Below are 25,913 nucleotides of genomic sequence, written 5' to 3' on the forward strand. Positions count from 1 at the left end.
CTTATCTCTTTTTAATGATAGTTTACTACAGACTTTAATGAAATAGAAAACACAAAAATTCTGTTCTTTGGCTTTTCGTTTCCTTTTCCTTCTCATACTTTTTCTTTTACAGAAATGTACATCCTTTTAAAAAATCTCCAGAATAACTATTTATATCCCGTCATTTTTTAAAAATCCTTTTTCGATTTAATAATTCCTTTAACGTCTTTCCTTTTAACTTCCTTATAGTCTACCCTACATAAAGAGTCCTAAAAATAACAATTTTATGATATATGCTAAAAATACATTTTAAAACAGCATCAGCACACACCTACCCTTCATCTGAAAGTCACATACAATTAAATACAGTTGGAATGGAGCAATTTTTTACAGAGCAATTTACTTACAGCTATTTTAGATGACAGATTAACAAGACTACAAAAAGTATTTATGCAGCCAGAGTCAATAGCGCCAATGACTTCTGACCTTGTTGGCAGTCACTCAGTAAGTGACTCAGTCCAAGTACTTCGACGGTTGTCTATAACTGGCATAATGCAGAGATCAATTTAATGAATTATCAGATGTCCCCTATTGAAACTAAGATCAAAGAGGTCGAAACTGCTGTTTCACCTGAGAAGCTACTTCACATGAGATCCACGTGGGCCATAAAAAGGAGCCATTCCGCAAAATCTTCTACCATCTTCAATTCTTTACCTTTACTGATTTACGACATCTTATATCTTTACTAAATTACTAGAGTATGATGCTTTCATTTTCTATTTAAAGTTAATTTGCTTATAGTTATAATGGATAAGCCAGAAATGTATTTTATTATGTAGAACTATAGTTTAAAGTCTTCTAAACCACTCTGAATCCCACTTATGATAACAACACAAAGAAAACTTGAGTCTTCTCTTTTTAGAGTATCTATTGACAATGTATGGCCTGTTTTTGTACCAGGTAAAGTGCTGAGCAATCTAGCCTTTTCTGGCAGAATAAAGGGCTTCCTCTCCTTTGCATGGTAGGTTACCTGTTTTAGAATCTATGCTGAATTTCCCATGTTCGTTTCCACTTATTATCGAGTAGGTGATTTCTGCATTTGCTTCAATGTCCCTACTTGCTGCATACACTTGAAGAACTTCTGTTCCAATGAGAACATCCTCAGACACTGTGGCACCATATTCACGGTATTCAAACACGGGTGGGTTGTCATTTATATCCAAAACGGATACAACAACAGTGCCGGTAGCTGTCAACCTTCTTGGCAAACCATGATCTACAGCTTTCAAAGTTAGAGTGTATACTGCCTGTAGTTCTCTATCCAAAGGCTTTTCTAACTGAATGATTCCAGATAATTCATTAATGGAGAACTGTCCATCAGCAGAGTTAATCAGTGAGTAGGATACCTTCCGATTCAGTCCTGTCAAGACATGACATCATGTCAGAATGTTTTATTTCAAGAAACGTAAACAAATTATTTTTTTTAAAATCCAGCATACATATGAAAAAGGGAAAATGCCCATATACATTATTTTAAAATTCTTATGACTATGACCTAAAAAATGTAAACTTTAAAATGAGCAATTTGCTGAGTTAAAACAAATATAATTTCATAGTCATCTGGCTTTTTAACACTATGTTATATAGGAACTTACGCTCTAACAGCTAGCAGATCTTTAAAAATAAAGCCTATTTATCATTTAGCTTCAGTAACAAAGATTTATTTGAAAAGCAACATTTTTGGTATTCTTCAGATTCTTCAGTATTAGAATGACTAAAGAAGTTATTTTTATTCTCTGCTATCAAAATGCTAAGAATATATATCTTAGAGTCTTATTTTCTCTATAAAAAATTGGAAAGGTCTGTAAAACTATAACAATATATCATTTGCTTCTGTTATGTTCCTACGATACTAAATCTGTCACTAATGCTTCATTCACAAAAAATAACACTTCACTAATTAATTCAATGGGACATAAAAATCAGTTTATCTCATCACTAAGCAGAATTTTAGGGGTACCACAGATACTTTACAACAGTAAGTTCACTGGGCACAATTTTGAGACTTCACATATTCATTAAAAATGAGTTCATTATTCTGAAGATTTCATTCCATTTTTAATGCTAACACAATTTTTAATGGTAACATGACAATGGTGAGTTATTCAACATGCATGAGGTAGGGTACATTAAAGGTGCTGAATGTGGAATAGTGTTTTAAAATAGGCTCCTCAGGTCACAGTGCATAGTTTGAAGGCAAAAGCATCATCTGGGCAATACCTGCATCCACATCCGTGGCCTGTACCCTTGTCAGGAGCGTGCCAGGCTCTGTGTTTTCAAACACGGTGATGGTGTAAGGATCAGCAGAGAACTCGGGGGCGTTATCATTCACATCCTCTAACGTGAGCACAATATCAGCTTGACAGAATCTTCCCCCTCCATCCGTGGCCTTGACCAGAAGATTATACGTTGCCTGGTCCTCGCGATCAAGGGGGGCTAATGTTTTCAGTTCACCTAAAAACAAAAATAAATGGGCTCACTTGAAATTTAAGATGTGACTGCAAGAGCACATCTTTCTTCCCCTTTTCTCTTACATTTATAAAACCTGAATAACAGCCTTCCTTTGGAGAACAATTTTATTAGTGACACAGTCAACAGCTGTGGGAGCCCTCAGAGATGGAGGTTTTCAAACCCTGCCAGGTGCTAGCTCTAAGCCATAAAGATCTCCAGGCCAGGACCTCTCGCATTATATACAATGCCAAAAAGCAAAATAGCTGCCAATTTATCAAATTGAAAATATTTTTAAATTGACTCAAAAATTAGATTCACATGTTTATAATTAATTTGGGGGGAGCTTAATAGAAAACTGTTACTTGACCCCCAATTTTAACAAAATACAAATTGAAAGAGAAAAACAATCCTAGAGGTTTAAAGTAAAATACCACTCATCATTTTAATGAATAAGCTAAATTATAAATTTATGGCCACAAATTCAAGAAAACAAACTATATATAAAATGGATAAGCAGAAAGTTTGAGACATACTTTAACTTCTGAGTTTTTTTTTAAAAAAAGGTGATAATAAAAAACATAAATTTTAAATCCTCGGTTCAAGTAGGTGATTGTTGCTGTTAATTTTTTTATCTCACTCCAAATTTTACACATTGAATTGCTGTTTACCTTTCTAAAAGATGCCATTTTTGTAGCAGGAGAGTAAATTTTACAAGAACAAACTGTTATTTCAAATTTTCCGTGTGATCCAAAACCACCCACATGTGACTTTGTTGGAACACAATTAGTTTTGCCCCAAACTCTACCTTTACCTGTGTCTGGATTTAGTTTGAATTTTTCTGCACCTGGACCAAATAATGTGTAAGTAATTTCAGCATTGGAACGGATATCTGCATCTGTAGCAGAGACCTGCATGATCAATTTCCCAGGAAAGGCATCTTCTGGAATCGTGTCCGAATATAAAGTCTACAAAGATTTTAAACAATACTGTTAACGTAAAACATTAAAAGGTAACATGACTGCCAAGGGAGTAACAGAAATCATTTAACTTTGGTCACAGAACACATGGGAAGTGACTAAAACTAAAATCCAAGGAGCTTTCAAAACTATTTTTCTTACAAAACATTTAAAACAGAGAGGATTCATATAACAGTTAACAACCCCATACGCTGAAAGAGTCTGACCTGACATTTAACCTACAGAATTCTGAATACTTTGTCTTTGATTTGGTTTCATATTTAATTTAATTTAAATTCTTACGAGAAGATAAACATAACACTCCATTTTTACCTAAAAATTGGAGAGAATACAAGCCTGATACATTACGTCTAATTTCCAATACAGGAATTTATTGTTTGCAATCACTCTTAAAACACCACCAAGTAACTGCATTTGGGAGAGAAGTGAGCCTCATGTCACGGGAGAAAACAAAGGTTATCCAAGGCCACCGGGGAGGGGGGCAAGTGATGCTCAGGCCAGGGCTCTCTTCTGTCCTGCTCCACCCCGTCTCTCTTCAAATCTGACCTGATTCTCAAACACAGTGAACGGCTGTTTCCAGTTCCAACTATTTAGAAATCCATGCCGTAAACCAAAACATAAGACAAACAGATAAGACGCTGTTAAATTTATTTTCTTAATATGAGCTCAATTTTAGGTGAACTATGACTCATGAAACAGGATATTTTGCAATACTGATGATTTCAAATGATCTAGTGTCCTAATTTTATTAATACCAAAGGTGATAGGAAAAGTGCTGAAAAACAGCAAAACACACACATTTAGTTTCTATAAGATACATCCACACGCGCACACACACATAATCCTCCTTCCATAAATCACTGTCACCAAAACCAAGGACTGGAATGAACTCCTCATCCCTCAGAAGTCCCGCTTTCCCCCCAGCTGAATTATTCGTATCCATTTCCCCAGAACAGCTCTGCTCCTCTGCCCGCCCAGCTACACACATCTCATGCCGACTGCGGTGCTCTCCACCTCCCCGTCCCTTTTCCAAGTCACCTGTTCCCCCACCCAGCCTTCCCTTCACCTACCACACTCTTCTTCCTTTTTACTCCCAACTTCCGTCACTGGCCAAATCTATCTCCTTGTTAACACACACCCTTTAATCTCCTGAAATCAGGCGTCCACCCACATCACCGCACTGAGACCGCCGTCTCCAAGCCAGTCACAGAACCCAATGGTCTGTTTCACTCGGTCCGCTTTTTATCTCTGCCACACCTCTGCTCGCCATCCCGCCTCCTAAAAATTCTCTCCTCCTCTGCTCTCAACTACACTGTGCTGGCATCTGCGCTCTCTTCCTTCCGCCTTCTTCCTCTCTCAGGGGATACCTGTCTCTCCTCTTTCCCCTCCTTGTTATTATCCTCTCAAATGAATGCAGTTACCAGTTATCCACAGAAGCTGCCAAGTTCACATACCCATCCTCCATCTTGCTAACTCTAAACGTCTATAAAAACACATTCAACTGAATGTCCCGTGATCTTAAACTGAACAAATCTGAAATGGAATTCAGCATGCTTCCTCTAAAACCAATTCCCGCTCCAGGCTCATCTTTGGTCTTTCTCCCAATCACTCCTGTAGGAAACCTAAGGTCAATCTTGACTTAACTAACACGCTTGTTGCGATTCACGGCCAGGGAGGACCAAGTGCCACCAGTTTTCCCGTTACAGCATCTTTCGTCCTTCCGTTCCCTGTGCCTCTGTCCACTCCCTGTTATCCCCACTTTCACACTTCCTCAGCTAAATGGAAACAATGCTACCAGACTCAGCTTCTCTCAGGAACTCCTGGAGTACGTCATCTCCACCTTTCACGTAAGGAAGGATTCGTGGAGTCCCAGCTCCCTGGAACGCCCTCCATAGCCCCTCTCACCCAGTTTACCCTCCGGCCCCAATGCCCTTCCATTTCCACTCTTGGTGATCTCATCACCACCTCCCAAAGGCTGAGCTTTTCCTCATCCTCCAGGTGCGGGGACAACTCCCGCCCTCACCGAGCAACCTCAGGTGATGCAGCTCTTCCCTGGTGCGCATCTTGTGCTCATGTTAAACGGTGGGCTCCACAGGGGCAGAAGCCACATGCTTCACCTCTGGGTTCCTCTAGCGTGTACAGGAGCAAGGGCCCCAAATACGGTCTCTTGGAGCAGAACAGAGCTACCTCACCCCCAAATGAAGGGAATCCTTTCATGAAAACGTAACAGAGCAATGCTTATATACAACTGTAATCCTGTCCGTAATTCACAGTATTTTGAACTAGGTTTTTAAGCTACTTAGCATCCCCCAAAAGTAGTTCTGAAGCTAATCCAACTCTTGCCCCACTTAACCCTCACCTCGACTTAAACATAAGAGATTACAACATGAAACACATTTGAATTACTCTACAGCACCACGTGACAGTCCTTCTGAAAGGTTTAAGAAAGAAATCTGAATTCATAATATATAGACTTAAAGAGTATCCTACCTTTTCACAAATGGGACTGTTGTCATTTGCATCAAGGACTTTGACTTCAACTATAGCTTTTGATGAGAAGGTCCCATCAGTTGCTGTGATAGTCAGAAGATAATTGTCCCTTTTTTCCCTATCTAGAGGTTTCTTCACATAGACCTTCCATTCATTCTGTATATTTTCAATAGCAAACTGCCCCAAAGGATCCCCTCCTATTAAATCAATGGAAGGAGATGACAGTCAAATTTGTTGAAATAAAAAAAGGAATAACAGGAGAAATAAATTGTACAAAAGATACATAATATTATGATTCAAAAGAATTAAGTTTTAAAAAAAGTAATTACACTTAAATTTATTTTATTAGCTTTCCCATTCACTAACCCCCCCACCCAAAACCCTCAAAAAAACCCAAAAAACAAAGAAAGCAGCACTAAAATGTGTATTTAAACACAGCATTAAGCCAAATAAAATTTCAAGACTATCAGTAACACTTTAGCCTATACTGAAAGTATAGATTTTTAAAATTATAATATCTTTTTTATACACTGTGTATAAAGATCAACAGAATGAATCATAAAAATCAAAATCAGCCTAGTGAAACAACTACTGGCTTTGCTCAGGCAAAGAACTTGAAACATAGCTTAATAGATGTTATTTCTACTTATTTTAGATATACTAAAATCGCCCCTTTAACTCTCAATTTCCATAAAATACATATCTCAGAATTTATACTTCTAATACAACTTAATTTTAAATTAAACCATTCACTTTAAACATGTTACCTGTTATGTAATATGTAACTTGTCTGTTGATCTCTTCAGAATCAGCATCCGTGGTACTTAGGATGGCAATTACGCCCCCTGGTGGATCATCTTCACTCACAGTCCCTTTATAAATCTCTGCTGTGAACCGTGGGGGACTATCGTTGACATCAGTGACAGTAACATCCACAATGGCTGTGGAGGAGAGCTGAACCTTTTCACCATGATCTGATGCAACCACCTTAATCTGATAACTGTCTCTCTTTTCGTGGTCAAGTTCCTTTAGGGTTGTAATCCATCCTGTTTCCATGTTAATGGTGAAAGATTCGATGACTTCCACACTTTGTGACTGATCTAGACTATACATAACTTGGCCATTGGTTCCTGAATCTAGATCAGATGCCCTGATCTGGATGACTCTGCTTCCCCCTGGCAGGTTTTCAACAGTAAATGCCTCATATGGACTAGACTCCAAGACAGGGCTGTTATCATTTGCATCTTTCACTTGGATACTAACATCTACAGAAGCCACCACCTCATAGTCATCATGAGTGCACCTGGCAAGTACGGAAAACTGGTACCACTTAGTTGTCTCATGGTCCAGACCCTTCTCCAGTTTCAGTCTCCCACTCTGTCTGTCGATCACAAAGAACTCATCTCTATTGCTCTCAGGAGTATTCCCTTTGACTAGGCTGTAAAGGACAGTCTCGCTATGCTCTGCTCGAATGAGATCTATTTCTGTTCCAATAGGCACGTCTTCTGAAACCGTATAGGTGTAAAATGGTTCTGAAAATCTTGGAAGCCGCATTTCTGGTGGAAGTACTTTAACATAGACGGGAACAACAGATTCTTTGGGTGGAGACCCATTATCCACTGCTCTGACAAAGAAAGTGAAGACTTCATTTTCTAAGCCAATTAAGCTTTCTTTTGTAGTTATTATGCCAGACAGTCTGTTAATTTCCAAATTCTCTTTAACGCTTTCAGAATCTGCTTCAATGGCATAGGTGACGTCGGCATTGGATCCCTCATCAGCGTCACTGGCAAGGACTTTGATGACTGATGTCCCTTTGGGAGCACTGGATCCAATATTCACCTCAAACTTGGTTGCTCGAAATTGTGGTGCATTATCATTGTCATCTGTAAGGATGACGTTAATGGTGCAGAAAGCAACTTTTCCGCCAGTGTCCTTGGCCATGAAACGAACTGGGATTACTTTTTCCGCTGGGGTTTCTCGATCAAGCTTTTCTAAAGTAAAGATCTGTCCTCTCTCATTTGTGTAAAACCTGTCTTTGGCAAAGTCATTTACAATATGGTAGGTGACGTGACCGTAAATACCCGAATCCCCATCAGTTGCTTTAACCTCGGTCACCAGGGTGTGCAAGGGAGCATTTTCAGCGAGCTCCACTTCATATTCGTTCTGAAGAAAAATGGGACTGTGCAAATTGCCTCCAATCACACTCACATGAACCTGAGCTGAACTCCTAAAAACTCCGTCAGACACAGAAACCTGAAGGGTGTACGATGGCTTCAGGGCATGCCGGCGCAGGTTTGAGAGCGTGATGATCCCCGTCCTGCTGTCAATGACGAAATTCTTATGATCATTGCCAGACAGAATGGAATATTCCAACTTGTCTATGTCTGAACTGTCCGCATCATAGGCTTTTACACAGGTCACAAAATGCCCATGGGCAGCGTGCTCACTAATTCTGGCTTCATAAATCTGTTGGTCAAATAGTGGTGGGTGATCATTGAGGTCGGTGACATCCACTGTGACAAGCACATCGCTGCTCAGAGGAGGCATGCCGCCATCAACAGCCCTTACAAAAATCTTGTGCTGCTGGAACTGCTCATAATCCAAAGTCCTGACCAGTGAAATGAGGCCAGTGCTGCTGTCTATGTGAAAATGATCATGACCCTTGCTATGATTCCCAAACATATGGTATGAAATCCCTCTGTTTGGTTCTGAGTCAGAATCTGTTGCTCTGACTTGAACCACGGATGTTCCAATTACAGACGCCTCGGACAGGGTGGTGGCATAGGACTGCTGGGCAAACACGGGAGGGTTGTCATTGATGTCTTCCACGATTACGTCCACAAAGACCTCGGCGTGAGCACCGGTCAAGGAGTCAGTCGCTCGGATGCTCAGTTTATATGCTGGGTGGGACTCAAAGTCCAGAGGCGCTATGACATTGATAACTCCGGTGTTGAAGTTAATAGTAAACTGGCTGAAAGGATCGCCGTCTGTGATGCTATAGAACACTTTCAAGCCCTCTGGACTGTTGGCTTGTACGTGGACAACGGGGCTGTGCATCTGGACGTTCTCTGGAATCTCGGCGCTGTAGAAAGGCTTTTCAAACACAGGCATGGCTTTGTTCATAACGGTGATGGGAACTATGACTTCAGCCGAAAAAGCTGGGTTTCCTCCATCTTTTGCAACCACTGTGACGAGATATTCTTTATTTAAGGTGTCAGGTTCAAATTGTTTTTTCAGTGAAATTTCCCCTGAGGCTCCAACTTGGAAGTGTTCGTGGTGTTCCTTGAGGTAGTAGTGCACTTCCCCGTTCCTGCCGCCGTCTCTGTCGATGGCTGTCACGTAGCGAATAACATGGCCCACGGCGGTATCCACTTTAACAACGGCGTAGTAAGGCAGGTTGACAAACACCGGTGCGTTATCGTTCTGGTCTTCGACAATGACCTTTACAATGACATGGGCCACTGCTGAAGGCTTGCGTTCTTGTGTCACTTCCACTACCACATCAAAGGTCTCCTGCTGTTCACGATCAAACGGTATGCCAGTGGTCGACAGAACTCCGGATGTGCGGCTGATTTTGAATCTGCGATCTGGGTTGAGGATGTGATAAAACAGGGGCTCGTTGATTGGATTCCCGATAGCAGTTATGACAGCTAATCTTCTGGCTTCAGTAGAATTCTCTTTCACTACTGCAGAGTAGAAATCTTGGGTAAACTTCAGCTGACTTTCTTTGCTTTCTTTCACGTTAATTTTCACAGAGGTTAAGCTTGCAAATCTGCCATCAGAAGCTCTGATAGTTAACTCATAGCGGCTCCTCAACTGAGTTGTGTTTTGTACAGTTATAGTACCAGTCTTGTGGTCCATTAAAAACTTCTCCCCGATGTTGCCTTCGGTGATGGAGTACATTAACTGTGAGAATGCGCTTGAATCAGCATCTGTAGCATTTACTGTGATGACCTTGACTCCTCTGTATGTTGGCAACAAAAGAGATGCTTCATACAATGATGTGGAGAACACAGGAGGGCAGTCATTAATGTCAATAACATGGATAGTCACGTTGGCTGCATATTCAGCAAATAAACACGGTGTTCCCATGTCATGAACTTGTACAGTGAAGTGAAAAGTACTTGTTTGTTCATAGTCCAAACTTAGTACTGTATGAATAGCACCAGTGCTGGAATCAACAGTAAAATATTTGTGTATAGCTGGTTCAACAATGTGATAAACAAGCAAAGCATTTGATTCTTTATCAGCATCAGTGGCTCGAATAACTAATGGGACATTCCTGTCTGTTAGGACCACACTGTGAATTGAAGCTGATTCGCTAATGAGCCCCGTATATTCTGCCTGCGTAAAAACTGGCAAGTTGTCATTTTCATCCTGCAGATGCACTAGAACGGTTGTATTTGTAGACAAACCAGCCATGTTAGTTCCTTGTATTGTCAATGTATAAATGGGCAAAGTTTCAAAATCCAAAGCTTTCTGAGTGATGATACTTCCAGAATGTGGATTAATATCAAAGGCATTAGCTATATTTCCATCTTTTATTTCATATACCACTGATGACTGACTATGGGCTGTAACCACTCCGACGAAACTCCCAATGCTGATAGTTTCACTAATTTCAACAGAATACTCTTTTGATGTAAACTTGGGAGAGGCGTTGTCAGCAATGGTGACAAAGATACACACAGAAGTGATTTCACTCATTGGCGGGTTGCCTTTATCTATAGCTTTTACCACTAAGTCATATTCCACTTGGTTACTTCGATCTAATTCTTTGGCAGTTTTTATAGAGCCCAAGATGGGATCAATTGTAAAAGAATTTCCAATGTTTCCTGGGAGGAGAGAAAAAAGCATGTTAGAGAAAAATACAAGGACCTATCAACATTCGAATGGAACTTGTTTTATTCAATTTGTCTCATTTTTTCAATTTGTTTCATTTTTATCTACTCTAAGGGCAAACTTTTCTGAGTTTTGTCTATAAATTACGAAAAGAAACAGAAGCAATATCACTCTGTACCTAAAGCCAAAAGTCACTCTCTCTGGTTGAATCAGGAATGTGTTGTGGAAGGATCTGGTTATCCTTCCATAAAGGAGTTTAGTTAATCATCTCCAAGAGTCCCTCAAAACCCCTTTGGAATATATTTATTTATCACTTGCAAACTCTCAAGAATCTTACCCACTATGAAAGGGAAGACTTCAATTAAATTTAACAAACTTAAATAGAGTTGGCCCTTATTTTAAGCATTCGGGGAATTGATGAATAAACCTGTGTGTACTCTGCCCCACTTTATAGGCTTTCAAGATTTCAGTAATATCCCCTGAATTTTTTCAGGTCAATTTAATTTCTAGGTGAGTGGTTCTCAACTGGAGGTGCTTTCACCCAGAGGGACATTCAACCATGTCTGGACCCCTTTTTGGTGACCACTACTTGTGGGGAGAGGGTGCTCCTGACCTCTAGTGAGTAGAGGCCAGGGATGCTGCTAAACATACTACAGGGCACAGGACAGCCCCACAGCAAAGAACTTTCTGGTGCAAAATGTCAATATTGCTGAGGCTGAAAACTCTTCAGATCGTTTTACTTGCTTTTCTTTAGACCTTTTCCAGCTACGTTATGTACATGTATTTAGCTGCAAATGCAACTGCACAATATTCCATAGTTTTGTGCCACTTGAGCTCTTCCTGAGGAAACCAGGAGTTTACTACAGTTCCGCAGTTTACTCTCTTTCTGGGTAGATCAAGGCAGTGTGAGGGTCCTCAGATTTGATCCAACCACGAACCCTTCATCCCCTTTCTGTTTTATAAACAGAGTCCAGAATCATTTATTCTAGTCATAGAACTGAATTGATCTAGTCTGAGGAGCTGCCCCAGAACTTGCTGAGGCAGAAGATCATGAAGCTCCCCATGCCTGAGTCTTTAAAAGCTTACTCGACATATTTTAGGGAAAAATAACTTCGAACGAGAAGAAAGAATGCCTACTGATAATTCCTTTAGTCTTGAAAATGTAGCATTTGTTAGGAGTTAAAAGAGAATTCTTTCTTTCATCAGAGTGAATTTACAGTGGAAAAAGGTATAACTTGTTTCTGTCTTAGTAATAAAAATGATGTATTCAGTGATTAAAAAGAATCCCTTTTATAAAATATACTTTTCTTTAAATCTTGAAAAAATTGAACTATTACACCTTACCCAAAACAAAGTCCACTTGCCACTTAACTGCCTTCTCAAATTCTGTGTTCCTCGAGGTCTGCAATGGAGCACGGCCCTTCACAGACCAGAATTACTTGCTGCGACTTGCAAACCAGGGGCTTAACCGAGCATTCCTTTCTCCACATCATTACTAGTAAACACTTCCTCTCCAGCTTTCATTTCCTTCCTTTAATACATTTTCCAAAAATCCATGCTACTTCTTTCTGAGGCCAGGCCCAGTCTGGTTTTCATTAAGTCTGCCTGGCTCTGCGTCCAGGCCCCAAGGCCGTGCCTCAACCTGCAACAGGACAGAGGTCCAGAATGTCTCCAGGCCACGAAGCTCTGAGCCGAACCCTGGCCCACGAACAGGGTCACGGTGCCTCTGCCAGGCCTCGCAGACACTAATTTCCAGCCTGTCTGTACTTACGAGCACCAGTGACCCCAGTTCTCCCCCACTGTGTTTTAGTTGGTTATCGGGATTCCAAGGTCCTTTTCTCAGCTACCTTTGCATCATCCCCACTTCCAAAGCTGTGACTGGTTGACTGCTTGGGGGGCTGTGAAAACCTCTGGACAACTGTCTTCATCCCCACTCTTTACTATCCTATGTCTGTACTAATAAAGCAGCTGACCTACCATATTTTATATTCAGCCATCTACATGCATTTCTCTTTTACTTTGCACAGTGAAATCTTAAAGCTTCAAACACACAAGGCCTCACATGGAGGAATAAATGGATCTTATCTGCAATGAGCAGGCCCCTCAATCACGTGAGCACATCCTCATCTCGGAACCACCGGGTCTGGTGGGTCCCCTCCTGGAACAGTCTTCCGCCAGCTATTCCCACTGCCTCTCCATGCACGCGTTCATTCATTCAGGTTTTGCCCAAATGCCTCCTTCTTAGAGAATGTGGTGGTGAGGCCTTCCTTGACCTCCCCATTCAGCATGGCTGTTTCTGTCCCATTACCTAGTGTTTTCTTTACAGCACATATTGTCACTTTGTTCTTATCTGTTCTCCCACTAGGATGTAAGCTCCACTTAAGCATGGCTTGTTTGATTCATTATTTTATCATCTCTGCCTAGAAAAATGCCTGACACATAGGAGACACTCAGCAAATATTTGCTGAATGAAACAACTTTTACACATGTACGGAAAGAAAACAAATTAAATACCAAACAGGTTGATCAGCAGCTTGAAAAAAATTAATACATTCATTAAAGTACTTATATATTTGTATTTCTACTTGGTTTTGTTTTCCTCCATTTATGCTATACTTCAATCACTACCAACAACCATTTGTTAGATGCGGCACTTCATTTAAAAGTATTAGCAAAAGGAACGTGTCATGACTAATTGGAAATCTGATAAAAAATTTTTATTAGCAATGTGACATTCAAAACATTCTTTATTACTTGCAGTACCTCAACTTTGGTAAAGACAGCTCTGAGCTTGTCAACGATAACGAGAAGGTTAAACAGGAACACAGCTAGTTAATCAGTATATGGATCCTACCTGTATCAATACATATGCTATGGCAGAAACCATCAGATTTGCAGATGGGAAAGCAACATCATATTTATGTGGCAACACTGAGGGCTGCTGAGTGGCTTGAATGTGTCCTTGTCTGATCTAGTAATAGCCACATTCACCAAATATTGAAATATACATATGGCATTTGTGAACAAACTAATAGGGCAGTGACAGAAGTCTGTACTAGGTTGGAGCCTTAGTCATTCACTGTAGGGGAGATACTGGTTATTTCTAAAAAGTTTTAAATTGTTCTTTCCATATGAACAAGGCAGTTATCTGGACAAACATGCAAATGTGTGCTCGTCAGCTATGACTGTATTCCACATGTACACCCCAAAGGGCACGTCAGAAAGCTGTGCACAGGACCTGCCTCTTCCCACGGTGGACATGCCGTGGATGCTGACTGCCCCACAGAATGGCAACCTCTGTAAAGCTTCAACTGCAATTACATTTTACCTAAGTTTGGGGAAGAAAATCAATTCTAATCAATAAGTATATTTACTGAGTGTCTTCTATTTCCAGAGGTTATAACAGTTTTGAATTAACAATCATCTACTTTAAAAAAATAAACACTATAGCCCAGAGTATGGCACCGATGTGTCTCTAAACACCTAACTCAATTATTACTGAAAATATTCTTTAATTACTTCCTTTTTTCCCTAAAGACTCCTAAGCAGACCAAACCTTTTGCTCAATAAATTGCTGCTAATTAAACATGCAGTGTTATAGCCTGAATTTGTAACTACTCTTTTGAACTTTAGTAAATGCAATCTGACACAAGTCAGAAGCAGGTGAATATGAATACACTGTTGAATGAAGGCTGTGTGACCATTTTATAGTTCCTACTACTATTCAACAGATTTACACACACACAATTCTACTGCATTTTAATGGTAGTTGTTTCCTATAAAGTAACTTGTATAGCATGATTTTTACATTACCAAATCTATCCAATTATCTTCTTTGAAGTCCAAAGTTTATATCAGAATAGGCCCTTGGTATTATCTATTCTTTGAGTGGAGATACAGTTCCATTCTTGGAATACCGAATTACTAACCCCATCAGTCATTACAAGCATTTAAAGAATGTGCATGCCTTCAGTCAGGCACCAACAATCATATTTTAAACGCCCAATTGCTGAAAACTATGTGAAAGCTAAGGGAAAGTTTAACATTTTCTCCTACACAAACCCAGTAAGTTTGTCTCGGGGGGAAACTATTTTATTGAAGTGCTCAGGCATGCACAAATGGAATGCGCTTTTTTAATGGTTAAATTTCTGAACCAGTGGAAAAATCATTTTTATTCAAGGCACTAAGTACACTATAATACATTTTAACACTGCAACCTCGGGCAGTATATAAGGTCTTATTTGTGAGGGATGGCTTAAGCTTGGTTATTTTCAGGGAAATAAATGAAACTTCAAATATATTAAGATGAAAATAGTTTAACCACATAAAACACATTGATAAAGCAAAAAAAGTACTCTCCATTTGCTCAGCTTTGGATTATATGATCTTCAGTTAATTGTACCTCTATCAATTCTAATGCCTAGAAAAGATACATAATTTCTAAATATGCAGAGGTATGGACTTACAAAAAAAAGTTAAGTGGATGATCTCAATCTTCTAAAACCATTATAGAGAAAGAATGAAAGAGTATAACCTTTGTACTAACAATGGCACTGAGAAAGATGGAAAAATGGAAGCTGCCTTCTCGATATTTAATCACTTACTCATAGTATTTGGCACGAGTCGGGCAAGTCTCAAAGCTAGATGATTTCTGACTGAATAAATCAAATGCTCTACAGCAGATCACTGTTTCAATCAGGGGCAGCATTCTTTTGCAAGAACATACATTCGTGGACCGATGGTAACCCCTACCTATCAAGCACAAGTACAAACGCTCCTAGCAGGGCACCTGGCATATAAAATGAGAGTCCATGGAATAAAGAAATGAATGAGTGAATAGCAGCATCAAACAGAACACAGAACAACATTTCACTTTGCCACCACCGTTTCCTGGTGATCCTCCTTCTTGGAATCACCAGCAAGGCTCTGGACCTCTTGCCCTATCACACCCAGAACTGTCCAGGCCCACAGTTCCAGCTCGTCTCCCTGCTTTGCTGTCTCCTGCCCAACTCCAGCAAGCCCCTCAGCCTTTTCAACATTTCTTCAAGCCCTCGTCCCAACCCTGAGACCTACTGCACCAACCCAATTCCATGAACAAAATGCAACTGTGAAAGATGCATGGGGGTGAAAGTGGCAGAAAAGCAAAGCCTGGAAGGGGAAGGAGAGGCATGGACACCCTTTATGAGACGTGACCCAATTAGAACTGGATGAGTTGGCACTCTGTCATGGAGTTTCCTGCTCTGCCCAAGAGAAGATATGCTCTGACTAAAAGAAAAATGTTAAATCACTAGGCCAGCCTTATCCTAAGAGTACTTCATAGTTTATGGAGGAAAACGATTGTGTGGTTAAAACCATTCTGGAAATCCTGAATTGGTCAAATAAAGTTTTCTTTACTGCAGGACTTCTCAGAGCCTTGAATTATGCTAATATTATGAATCTCCAAGAACATTACCCAAACGTAGTTAGGACTCTCTAGCTTTGCTTTCCAATGAGTTAAAAGTTAAATTTTTTTTTCTTTCTCCTAACATGTAAAATGGTAGCTATCAATTTAAGCAGTTTTGATACACAGAAATGTTTCAACATCTAGAACTAATTTTAGAAAAGAAAAAACATACTTTCTAATAAGTGCAAAGTTATAAACCTATGCAGTGCTCCAAAAATACCTGATTCGATAGAGTACAGCACTTCAGCATTTTTCCCTTTGTCCTTGTCCAGAGCTGTAACCTGCAACACAACTGAGCCGACAGCTGCTGATTCATAAACCCGCCCTTTGTAGGAGGAGCTCGTGAACCAGGGGGCGTGGTCATTGGTGTCGCTGACATTAACAACAATCCTTGCAAAGTTGCGCTTTACAGGGACATCTTGATCTCGTACCTAAAAGAAACAGCGTATTATTGATCCTGTTAAAGCTTTCCTTAAAATTGATTAAAGATCACTCTCAAAAACATGGAACCCTGCAGGAACCAAAGAGTGGCAGAAGAAGGAGCAGAAAGCCCTACCATGACTGTGAGAACGTGCTGCTGAATGGCTTCATGATCAAGTTTTTCTGCCATATAGAGAGAGCCAGTTGCAGGATCAAGGCGAAATTTCTTGAGACTCAATGGATCGATACTGCTCTGCAGAGTGTAGATTAGTTTGTTTTTTTCATCCTTATCCACAGCACTGATTTGCAAAATTTCTGTTTCTGGCACTGTGTCTTCAGGAATAACAACTTCATATTTTGATGTAGAAAACTGAGGACGATGGTCATTTGTGTCTATTACTTTGATGAATACCTGTGATGACAAAATGACTCACATAACAATAATATTCCTAATTATGATGTTTTAGTATTTAAAGAATCAGGGAAAAAAATCAAATGCACACTGAAAAAAAAAAAACCCTAATTTTTGAGCAAAATGAAATTCAAACATGAGAAATAAAAGCAACCAAAATCCAGAATAAAAAACATCTTTCAAATTTTTCATTGCCATATTACCTATATAAATATGAGTAAGATAATAAAAACGTTTCTAAATTCTTGAGACTTTTTGAGAGAAAAATGTAACACACACACAAATGTAACACACATTTCTTTCTGAAATGCAGGCTTACTTTCTCTTAGGTCTCCACAGAAATTTCTAGATTGCTCATGTAAAGATAAAGAATTTACTTTACCAGGATTCACAGAAGACTGATTTCCTATATCAGATTTGCACCTGTAACTACCAAGCTACTGAGGTGAGTGTGCTACTTAATGGTCACAGTATCTGAAGTTCTTGTTCTAATCTTTGAGATTCCAAATCCCTACCAATATTATGAATAAAAAGGAAAATTAGAAATGTGCTTTAAAATCCTTATATTTTTGTGATCACAAAACTACACACAGATAGTAAATACATTTATTTCTTAAAAGCAATTTAAATACACTGGAGAGAGAGAATTCTCTTAAGTAGGTCATAAAATAAATATTAAATAAAAACCTTAAAGGAAAAAAAAAGCAGATGTTTAAAAACTCAGTCCCAAGCTAAATTAAAAAAAAAAATTTACCTTGACAGTAAGAAGATTAATTTTCAGATTGAAAAGACACATGTGGATAAGGCATAGCGGAAATCACTACGATTGTAAAAGATGGTCACAGTCATAAACAAGAAACATGAGCTTCACTAGCTCATATGGAACAAACCTCACTAGTCCGAATGGCACAAGAGGCCAAAATCCTAGTACCGCATGGGAGAGGGCGGGGTGTTAACCACACGGGGGCAAGAACGCGGACTAGAGGCCTTTCCATGAAGACAATACCACCGTTCTCCTAGAACACTGAGACCTCAGTGGTGGATCTGTAACATTAAACTATATGAACACTAAATGCATCCACCGTTCTCCTAGAACACTGAGACCTCAGCGGTGGATCTGTAACATTAAACTATACGAACACTAAATGCATCCACCAAACCACAGAAAGGGTTTATGTGAAAGTTATGTAAACATTTAAAACTACAGATGCCTCACTTTGAAAGGTCAATGATGATCCAGAAGCAAAGGCTATGAAGATAATTTCTATAAATTAAATCACTACATATTCATTTCCACTACACAATTTTTTTTTTTTTTTTAATTTTTGTCTGCGCTGGGTCTCCGTTGTGGTGTGCGGGCTTCTCATTGCAACGGCCTCCCCTGCTGTGGAGCACGGGCTCTAGGTGTGCAGGCTTCAGCAGTTGTGGCACGTGGGCTCAGCAGTTGTGGCGCACGGGCTCAGTTGCTCCGCAGCATGTGGGATCTTCCCAGACCAGGGCTCGAACACGTGTCCCCTGCGTTGGCAGGCAGACTCCCAACCACTGTGCCACCAGGGAAGTCCCTCCACTACACATTTAAAATTTATTTTCTCATTGAAGGAGTGTTGGGCAAACACAGTTTAATCCTGCTCCAAGATCAATTGATCCCACCTAAATATGAACAGCTGAAGTAAGAACAACCCTCTTTGATAAAGCAGTTCAACTGACACGTATTTCCCGGGCACGTCCATGCTCGGCACTTACTGCATTTACGGAGGGTGTAAAGGAAATATGGAGCACCCCTGCCCCCTGAAGCTTTCAACCTCACTGGGCAATGACTTGCACATACAGGTTTCCTATGTTATCAAGGAAGTTTTCAGGAGTCCAGAGATGGTGCAGGCCATTCAGGAAGCTTTCGAGGAGGAGACAAGCTCCGCTTGCACAGATTTTAGGTTGGCAGATGAACGTATACTGGGGTAGGAGGAAAAGCTCAGTCAAAGATGTGAAGGCGAGGGTGGAATGGAACATCCTGTCTCTTAGACACCTCAGAGGAGGACCCTGAACCAGGGGTGAGAAAGAAAAGGAACAGGGAGAAGGTGGGGTCCGAGAGCAGAGCCTGGCTCCCGAGCAGAGGCTGAGAACTGTGTGGCCTGTGTGCTCTGAACCGTTTGATGGGAGCAAATCACCCTCCGTCCTCCTCCCAGTCAGGCAGACCATGCTGGTGGCAGGCAGTGCAGGATGAATCACAGAGACAGAGAATGGAGACAGGAAGGCGACTCAGTGCCAAGCAGTGGGACAGGAGCCCAAACCAGTGCTCATGTGCAACAGGGAACACGCAGGGAGCGCTCACTGGGGACAGGCCTGAGGGCTTGAGGGGCCGGCACCCGAGTGTCGTCTCACTTTGTCCTATGAGGGCAAAGTCGCTGTGCCCATTTTCCAGAGGAGAAATGGAAGCACAGAGGGTCACAGCCACCTGCCCATGCACAGGAGTAAGAGGCAGAGCCCCGATTCAAACCAAATGGCCTGCTCCAGAGTACGCAATGCTGATGTTCCAGAGAAACTGAAAGAAAACAGGAAAGCAAAGCTGTTTCAAAGAAAGGGAAAAAATGTGAACTGGATTTGGTAAGTTACCTTGAGATAGCAGATAAAGCAAAGTGATGTGATTTAATACTGGTCAACACCCTCAGCAGAAACAGCAGGACAGGAAAGCAAGGAAAGGAGCTGCTTCAACAGAGCACTGGCAGTTACATCACGACCCTCCACTACTCACCTCTGCGAGGATGCACCCTGGCTTAACGGAAAACCCTCTCCAAACGTCAGATCTGACACCTGCTGCTACTGACCTTGATGCGGCAACACTTGTCCTGTTGGTTCCTGAGTTTCACCTACAAACAGGAATCTACCTGCTGCGTTACAGTGCCTTGTCAGCTGGGTTCTGATCTCTGTGTCCCTCTTCAGCTGGCATTTGCTGCTCTCCTCCCACTCAGATTCCTAATTCCCTGTTCTCAGCCCCAGACTGGGAATCAAAACCTAATTACTGATTGTTCCCTAATGACCCACACCTGGACAGGTCAGCCTGGGCTCTGGACCGCTCTCTGATACTCTACCTCTCCTTGCCAGCAGTTCACTAGGATATTATCAAGACCCTCTGAACATGACTCAAAATAAGTTATAGAAGTATACCCGAAGCATTGAAATTGAAGAAATTCTGTGTCCCTGAGAGAACAATATATTTACTGGGTTTTATGGGAATTTTAGTCACCGTATTTCATACTAAGCTCTTAACTATACTAATGAAAACTACAATTACTGGGAGTTATGTAGTAAGTGATAAATGCTACAGGTAGATATATCATCTTTAGTAATGAGAAGGCTTGGCACAGAGGGTCATTTCTACTGGTTATTAAGTTCCCTTTGCTAGACTTCTGGTTAGTCAATTACTTGAACTGATCTACATACAGTTACACTCTTTAACCTTTCAGAATTACCCTGTTAAATTTATTACAATTCTTGATGCTTTTCTTCTCATTTTCATGCTCTCAAGTTTAGTTTCTACAATGAGAACAGTTACTGACAAGATTGAAATTTTAATACTGTGCTGGCACTTTTACATGACAACCTCAAAATGACCCCAAAGCATGATTCATATTATCAATTTTAAATACAATAAAAATCACAAGCATTTGGACAAAGAAATAAGGTCATTTCACAACTGACTTTAAATTATCTATTCATTTATCAATTGAAAAGACATCACAGACTATAATTTTTATTCTTCAATGCAACTAAATGATTTAGCAGATGATCTGTCTTAAGATTTAAAATAGTATAATCTAAAGATAGGAAATTGGAATTCAGAAGCATTTTATCCTCTAACATTTAATTTCTTCCTTTTACTTTTCACACACAGCACATTAAACACGAAGCTTTAGCTTTATCATTCTAATGTAAACTCCAAGAGGGCAGGATTTTGTTTCCTACTCCTCAGCTTCTAGAACAATACCTGGCACACAGCAAGTATTTAACAAGTTCTCAAACAGCCCCCACTGTGAATCAAAGAGAAACTGATAAGAAAGAACAGAACTTAAATGTAATTTATAGGGTTCTGACCTTTCAATTTGAAATGCCAGTAATCGGACCATGTCTTAATCATCAGATAGGAATAAAGACGTTTAAAGGAATAGAACAGTTTTATCAGTTATTTTACACAGCCTAAGGTAGTCAAGGGGGAAAAAAAACCAAAAAAGTGTTTTAAAAGATAATTAATCACTTTAACCAGTTTTAATGCAAATGACTTGGACAAGTCATCCTTGACAGTGATACACTTTATACTAGTATAATTCAAAATGAGTATAAAAATAAAAGATTTGATGGCATAACGTGTTTTTTTAAAGTCTTCTTTCAAAGTTTTCAAAACTGGTTAATTACATTCAAAACCTAAATCAGGATTTGCAGTGATATTTCATTCCCTAAATAAAAATCCTTGCTGTGTACATGTGCATAAACTGTATCAAAATAGTAACTTCTGATTTGAGAACCTCAGCGGGCAGAATCAATTGTTCATATTGCCTGTGGACCCTTAGATCAGAACACTGTATCATCAGCAATTTGCCTACCTGAGTCAGTATAGTGGTGGTTCCATCTGTAGCCTCGACTGTCAGGTTGTAGTTTGATTTTTGTTCTGCATCAAGAGGTTTAGCAATAATGATGGTTCCAGTGCCCTTGTCCACATCAAAGTGACTATCATAGTTGCCACCTAGTTTAAGTTAGGACAAACATTAAAGTAAAAACAGGTCACGGGATGAAAACTTGTCATTTATTTTGTGGCTTTCTAATTTTTAATGGCAGTTTAAAAAAAAAAGGAAGAAAGAAAGAAAAATTTCTGATATATTGGTCAAAGTGATTCCAAAGAGCTTTCATCTTGAAAGACCAGAAAAGAAGGACCAACTGGAAAGACAATGCTGGCTTACTAAAAAAAAAAAAAGCTGAGCCATAACTGCCGAGGAAGCTACTAAATGAGAGGAAGCAAGAAAGCAACTCTGAAAACAACAACAAAAACATTTCTAATACGACCAATGAATTACTTTGTTTTTTCAAGGGTTCCGAATACCTCTTTAACATATCTCAGTAGCTACATTTCACATCATTTAGTAACCAAAAAGTTGGTCATTTAAAAATTTACTAAGAAAAAAAAAATTTGTGACAATTTGAGCATATTGCTCTAATGAAATAACTATTAAAAACAAATGTTAACTCTGAAAAAAAAAATTGTGGTAGTTAACATCGGTTAGTCCAGACTCTTACTATTTGAGAATTTTCACTATTTGAAAATTTTTCCCATTGCTGTCGTACACAAAATTTAATGAAGCAAAGGTTTCTGTGCTACTAACATTATCCAAATGCATTCCCCATCATATTCCAAATAAACTCTCTTCAAAGCCACTGAACTTGAGATACTTATATCAATGAAATGGAATGGAATGAAAATAAAGTCTAAACGTCATGATGAAGTTCTATTACTAAATCCAACCAAAAAGCAAAACAGCACACACACAAAACAGTCTTCAGTTAAATCTAAAAATAAGGATCTAGGGATGTATGGAAAGTCAGAATGTTTGCAATTGGAACAGGCGACCATGGGCCCACTATGAAAAGAAAAAGCAATGAAAGATGGTCACTGGAAAGAAAAAAGTTTGAAAAATGGATGCTTTTCTTTAGATCTCATAATCTGAGGCAAATTATGTGATCTCAGCAGATACCTTCTGCTGTACAGTTCAGGTCACAAGTCATCTGAAAGATGTAAAACACTTCTCTAGCAAATGTGTCTCCTGGCACAGCCAAAAAGAAGCGAGCATGGAAGGCAAGCACAGAACAAGGAGAGCAATCAATCAAAGTGGTTCCAAAGGCAGTCAGTTTACACGTGAGGTTAGATGCTGCACAGCCGCAGTCCGCTCATCTGGAAACGCGATAGGAGTTAATGGACAGCAAGCAAACTATTCTGACTGCAGTTAACTATGAAAAGAATCCTTTTTGTTCATTTAAAACTAAACTGTAATGGTTTCATAGGTGTTGATAACATAAACAATTTCATACAAAGACCAAAGTAGGAAAAACAGTCCAGCTGTCTAGAAAGTTCAAGGGGTAGAGCCCGAACCCCTGCGCCCTGTGGTCCCTGCGGCTTCAACCCGCTGAGACAGCAACTGGGGCAGGAGGGCTCCGGGGTGAAGAGGGAAAAGGGATACTGGATTCCAACCAAAGATAACCCAAACACGTACTTTTGATTTTAAATATCCTTGTAATTAAAATACTGTGAAGAAATAAGAATTAAAAAACTAAGACGCCAAAGTCTAACGTGAAGTTGTTTTAAGTATGTTGTATTACATTCTATGTCTTGCTAAATTAACTGACAGAAAAAAAAGAATTGGCTTAGGCATATAATTTTTATCACAGGGTGATTTAATCTAGTGAAGCCTGCTTCCTACTGAAAATGAGGTAAATCAAACTTAAAAAGCCATAGTTGACATTATCATTTATAACTTATAAATTAAAAATTTTAAGCATATTCCCTATAAAATACTGACATGTGACAATCATGTAGGCATAGTTATTTTAAACATTCAAATCATATTCACTAAAAATAGTTATGTGCTATATGTTATGTATCAAGAAGGAAAAATTAAGCAGCTGTGCTTTTGGACCAAACATTTAGATTTCTCTGTATCTCTTTGGTGCACTTTTAAAAACCTTATTTTTATATTAATAAGGTACATACAGAGCATCTATTTTAAACAAGTTTAATATATGTTGGATATAGTGAAAAATTTTGCAAGCAAAATACTGCAGTTTAAAACAAATTCTCCACTTATAGGTCTTACTCCCAATTGTAAATTCTGGGATGTGCCCCAAAATCAGAAAACCAGAGGCGGGTTTCCCGCAGTGTGATCTATACAAGGATGACGAAAACTGTCATGAAGCTTACCAATGATGTCAAACCAAAGAGGCATGCCTGGAGGCTCGACAGACATCACTCCAATCATGTGAGCAACTGGGTCGCTTTCCATTGCAGTAAAGGTGAAAAATGATTCTTCAAATGAAATTGGCTCCAGGGAAGGTTTGGGTTTGGAGATCCATTCAATATGGAGTCGAGTGGTGGATGACTTTTGGGGGCGACCATTATCAACTGCCTTAATCTATAAAATACGGGCAAAGGGGATAAAAACAGCAAGTGAAAAGTTGCATCCCATAACTGAAGCATTGATTGGTTTGGTCTGAAACAACCAATTTCAAACATTTGATATCTGTGCTGTATATTCCATGTGTTTAATGCCTGATAAAAAGAGCAACCTTTTTATGCCATACTCAACACAGATAACCAGAATGACAAGTAAAAAAGGGACAAGCAAACCCATACTTTCCATTGTTAGGTACAGCACTGAGGCCATTTAATGAATAGAGAGAAAGTTATGAGAGAAGAGACATAAGACTAGATTAACGGTCAAATTATGTAAGAAATTCAAAGACTAGATCTTCACTCACTGAAAGAATATCATATTCTCCAGCTCCAGAAAACTTCTTGGACAAAACCACTCCAGTTTTTGGCTCAATAAAAAATTTGCCATGTTCATTTCCCTCTTCGATGCTATAGGAGATTTCTGCATTGGGACCTTCATCTTTGTCTGTAGCTATAACACGATATAAAGGCTCACGCTTGGTGTTTCTTTCTCGTTCTGGTTTTTCCCGCTCTGGGAGTCTGATTTTGTAGAACTTCTGCAGGAACTGAGGCTTGTTGTCATTTTCGTCAAGGATCTTCACAATTACTCTTGCAATGGTTGACTTGGGGGGACTACCGTTGTCTGTCACTGTAACCTGTTTTTTTTTTTTTTAAAGATAACATCAAGAAATGTTTTTAAAACATACTGTATAAAAAGTGAATGTCTTCTTCCTAATGACAATCACCTTTTCTATAAACCTCTGCAATTCACACAGCACTATGGACACGCACCGATTCTTCACGCTGACCACAGCCCTGTGAGGGGGCAGGGCAACCTCTCCATTTTCACAAAGGGACTGCGGGGGGCAGGGAAGCCGGGGGCTAGGAATGCACTGGCTCTGAGCCCTCGCTCTCTCCTTACCCGTCACCCCTCTTCCTCACACGCCCTAATTGTAAACGTTAAGCTCTCAAAAACTCAGTATTTTTAAGCGAAGGAAGAGATACATGAAGGTTTTGCTTTTAAATATTTAGAGTCCTCTTGTACATGCTTAAAAATAAAATCTTCACAAAGTGCATTTAAAAACTGTCATTTTTAAGCTTCGTCAATAAAATAAGTTAAATCATCCGATTAAAATACATGCTAAGTAGCAGGCCTTTTAATACTAGCAATCATTTTATTTTGCCTGGCTCTCTCTTTTCCTGTACAGAAGTTTTCCATGTTTGGTAGGGTGAACATAAACATTTAAATTTAAGACCAACTTATTAAATGGGATTTTCAGTAAAAGAAATGTAAAGTAACTTTTCTTCTAAGTAGATTATTCATGTTTTCATTTTAGGAATGAAGATCTGAGATTCTTGAGGGTTACGCTGGTGAATGCTTCTGAATGCATAAGAAACCATTTCACCCTCAGATCCAATGTTTATTTTCAGTTCAGCGTGCACATTAAAAGGGATGACCGTAGTTATTCCCCCTCACCCACGTCATCCCAAGTGAATTAATGAAATGCTAAAAACATTAAAGTAGACTGAAGTTTTCCGTGGAACTATGTTCTTTTTGAAGCTTGGCGGGTGCAAATTCTGTTGTTTATAGAAGTGGGAATGAATGTATCTTCATGGTACTTGTCAAGGGTACTTAAGTAAAGTAGCTGC

General features: G+C 39.6%; 1 protein-coding gene across 3 annotated transcripts in view; it reads right to left on the bottom strand.

Annotated features, from left to right (window-relative positions):
- The window catches only part of FAT1 (FAT atypical cadherin 1), a 121,717-nt gene that overhangs the window by 19,558 nt on the left and 76,246 nt on the right, over positions 1–25,913 (bottom strand). For all 3 annotated transcript variants that reach the window (XM_061177477.1, XM_061177476.1, XM_061177478.1), the window contains exons 5-14: positions 24,590–24,919; positions 24,033–24,243; positions 21,670–21,809; positions 16,799–17,074; positions 16,463–16,673; positions 6,725–10,792; positions 5,958–6,154; positions 3,302–3,455; positions 2,260–2,493; positions 1,010–1,399 (exon numbers count right to left, since the gene is read on the bottom strand). In XM_061177477.1, coding sequence (XP_061033460.1) covers positions 1,010–1,399; positions 2,260–2,493; positions 3,302–3,455; positions 5,958–6,154; positions 6,725–10,792; positions 16,463–16,673; positions 16,799–17,074; positions 21,670–21,809; positions 24,033–24,243; positions 24,590–24,919 — 6,211 coding nt within the window. The remainder of the gene's footprint in view (positions 1–1,009; positions 1,400–2,259; positions 2,494–3,301; positions 3,456–5,957; positions 6,155–6,724; positions 10,793–16,462; positions 16,674–16,798; positions 17,075–21,669; positions 21,810–24,032; positions 24,244–24,589; positions 24,920–25,913) is intronic.

The sequence above is a fragment of the Eubalaena glacialis genome, chromosome 20 (assembly GCF_028564815.1).
Source record: "Eubalaena glacialis isolate mEubGla1 chromosome 20, mEubGla1.1.hap2.+ XY, whole genome shotgun sequence".
Classification (NCBI taxonomy): Eukaryota; Metazoa; Chordata; class Mammalia; order Artiodactyla; family Balaenidae; genus Eubalaena; species Eubalaena glacialis.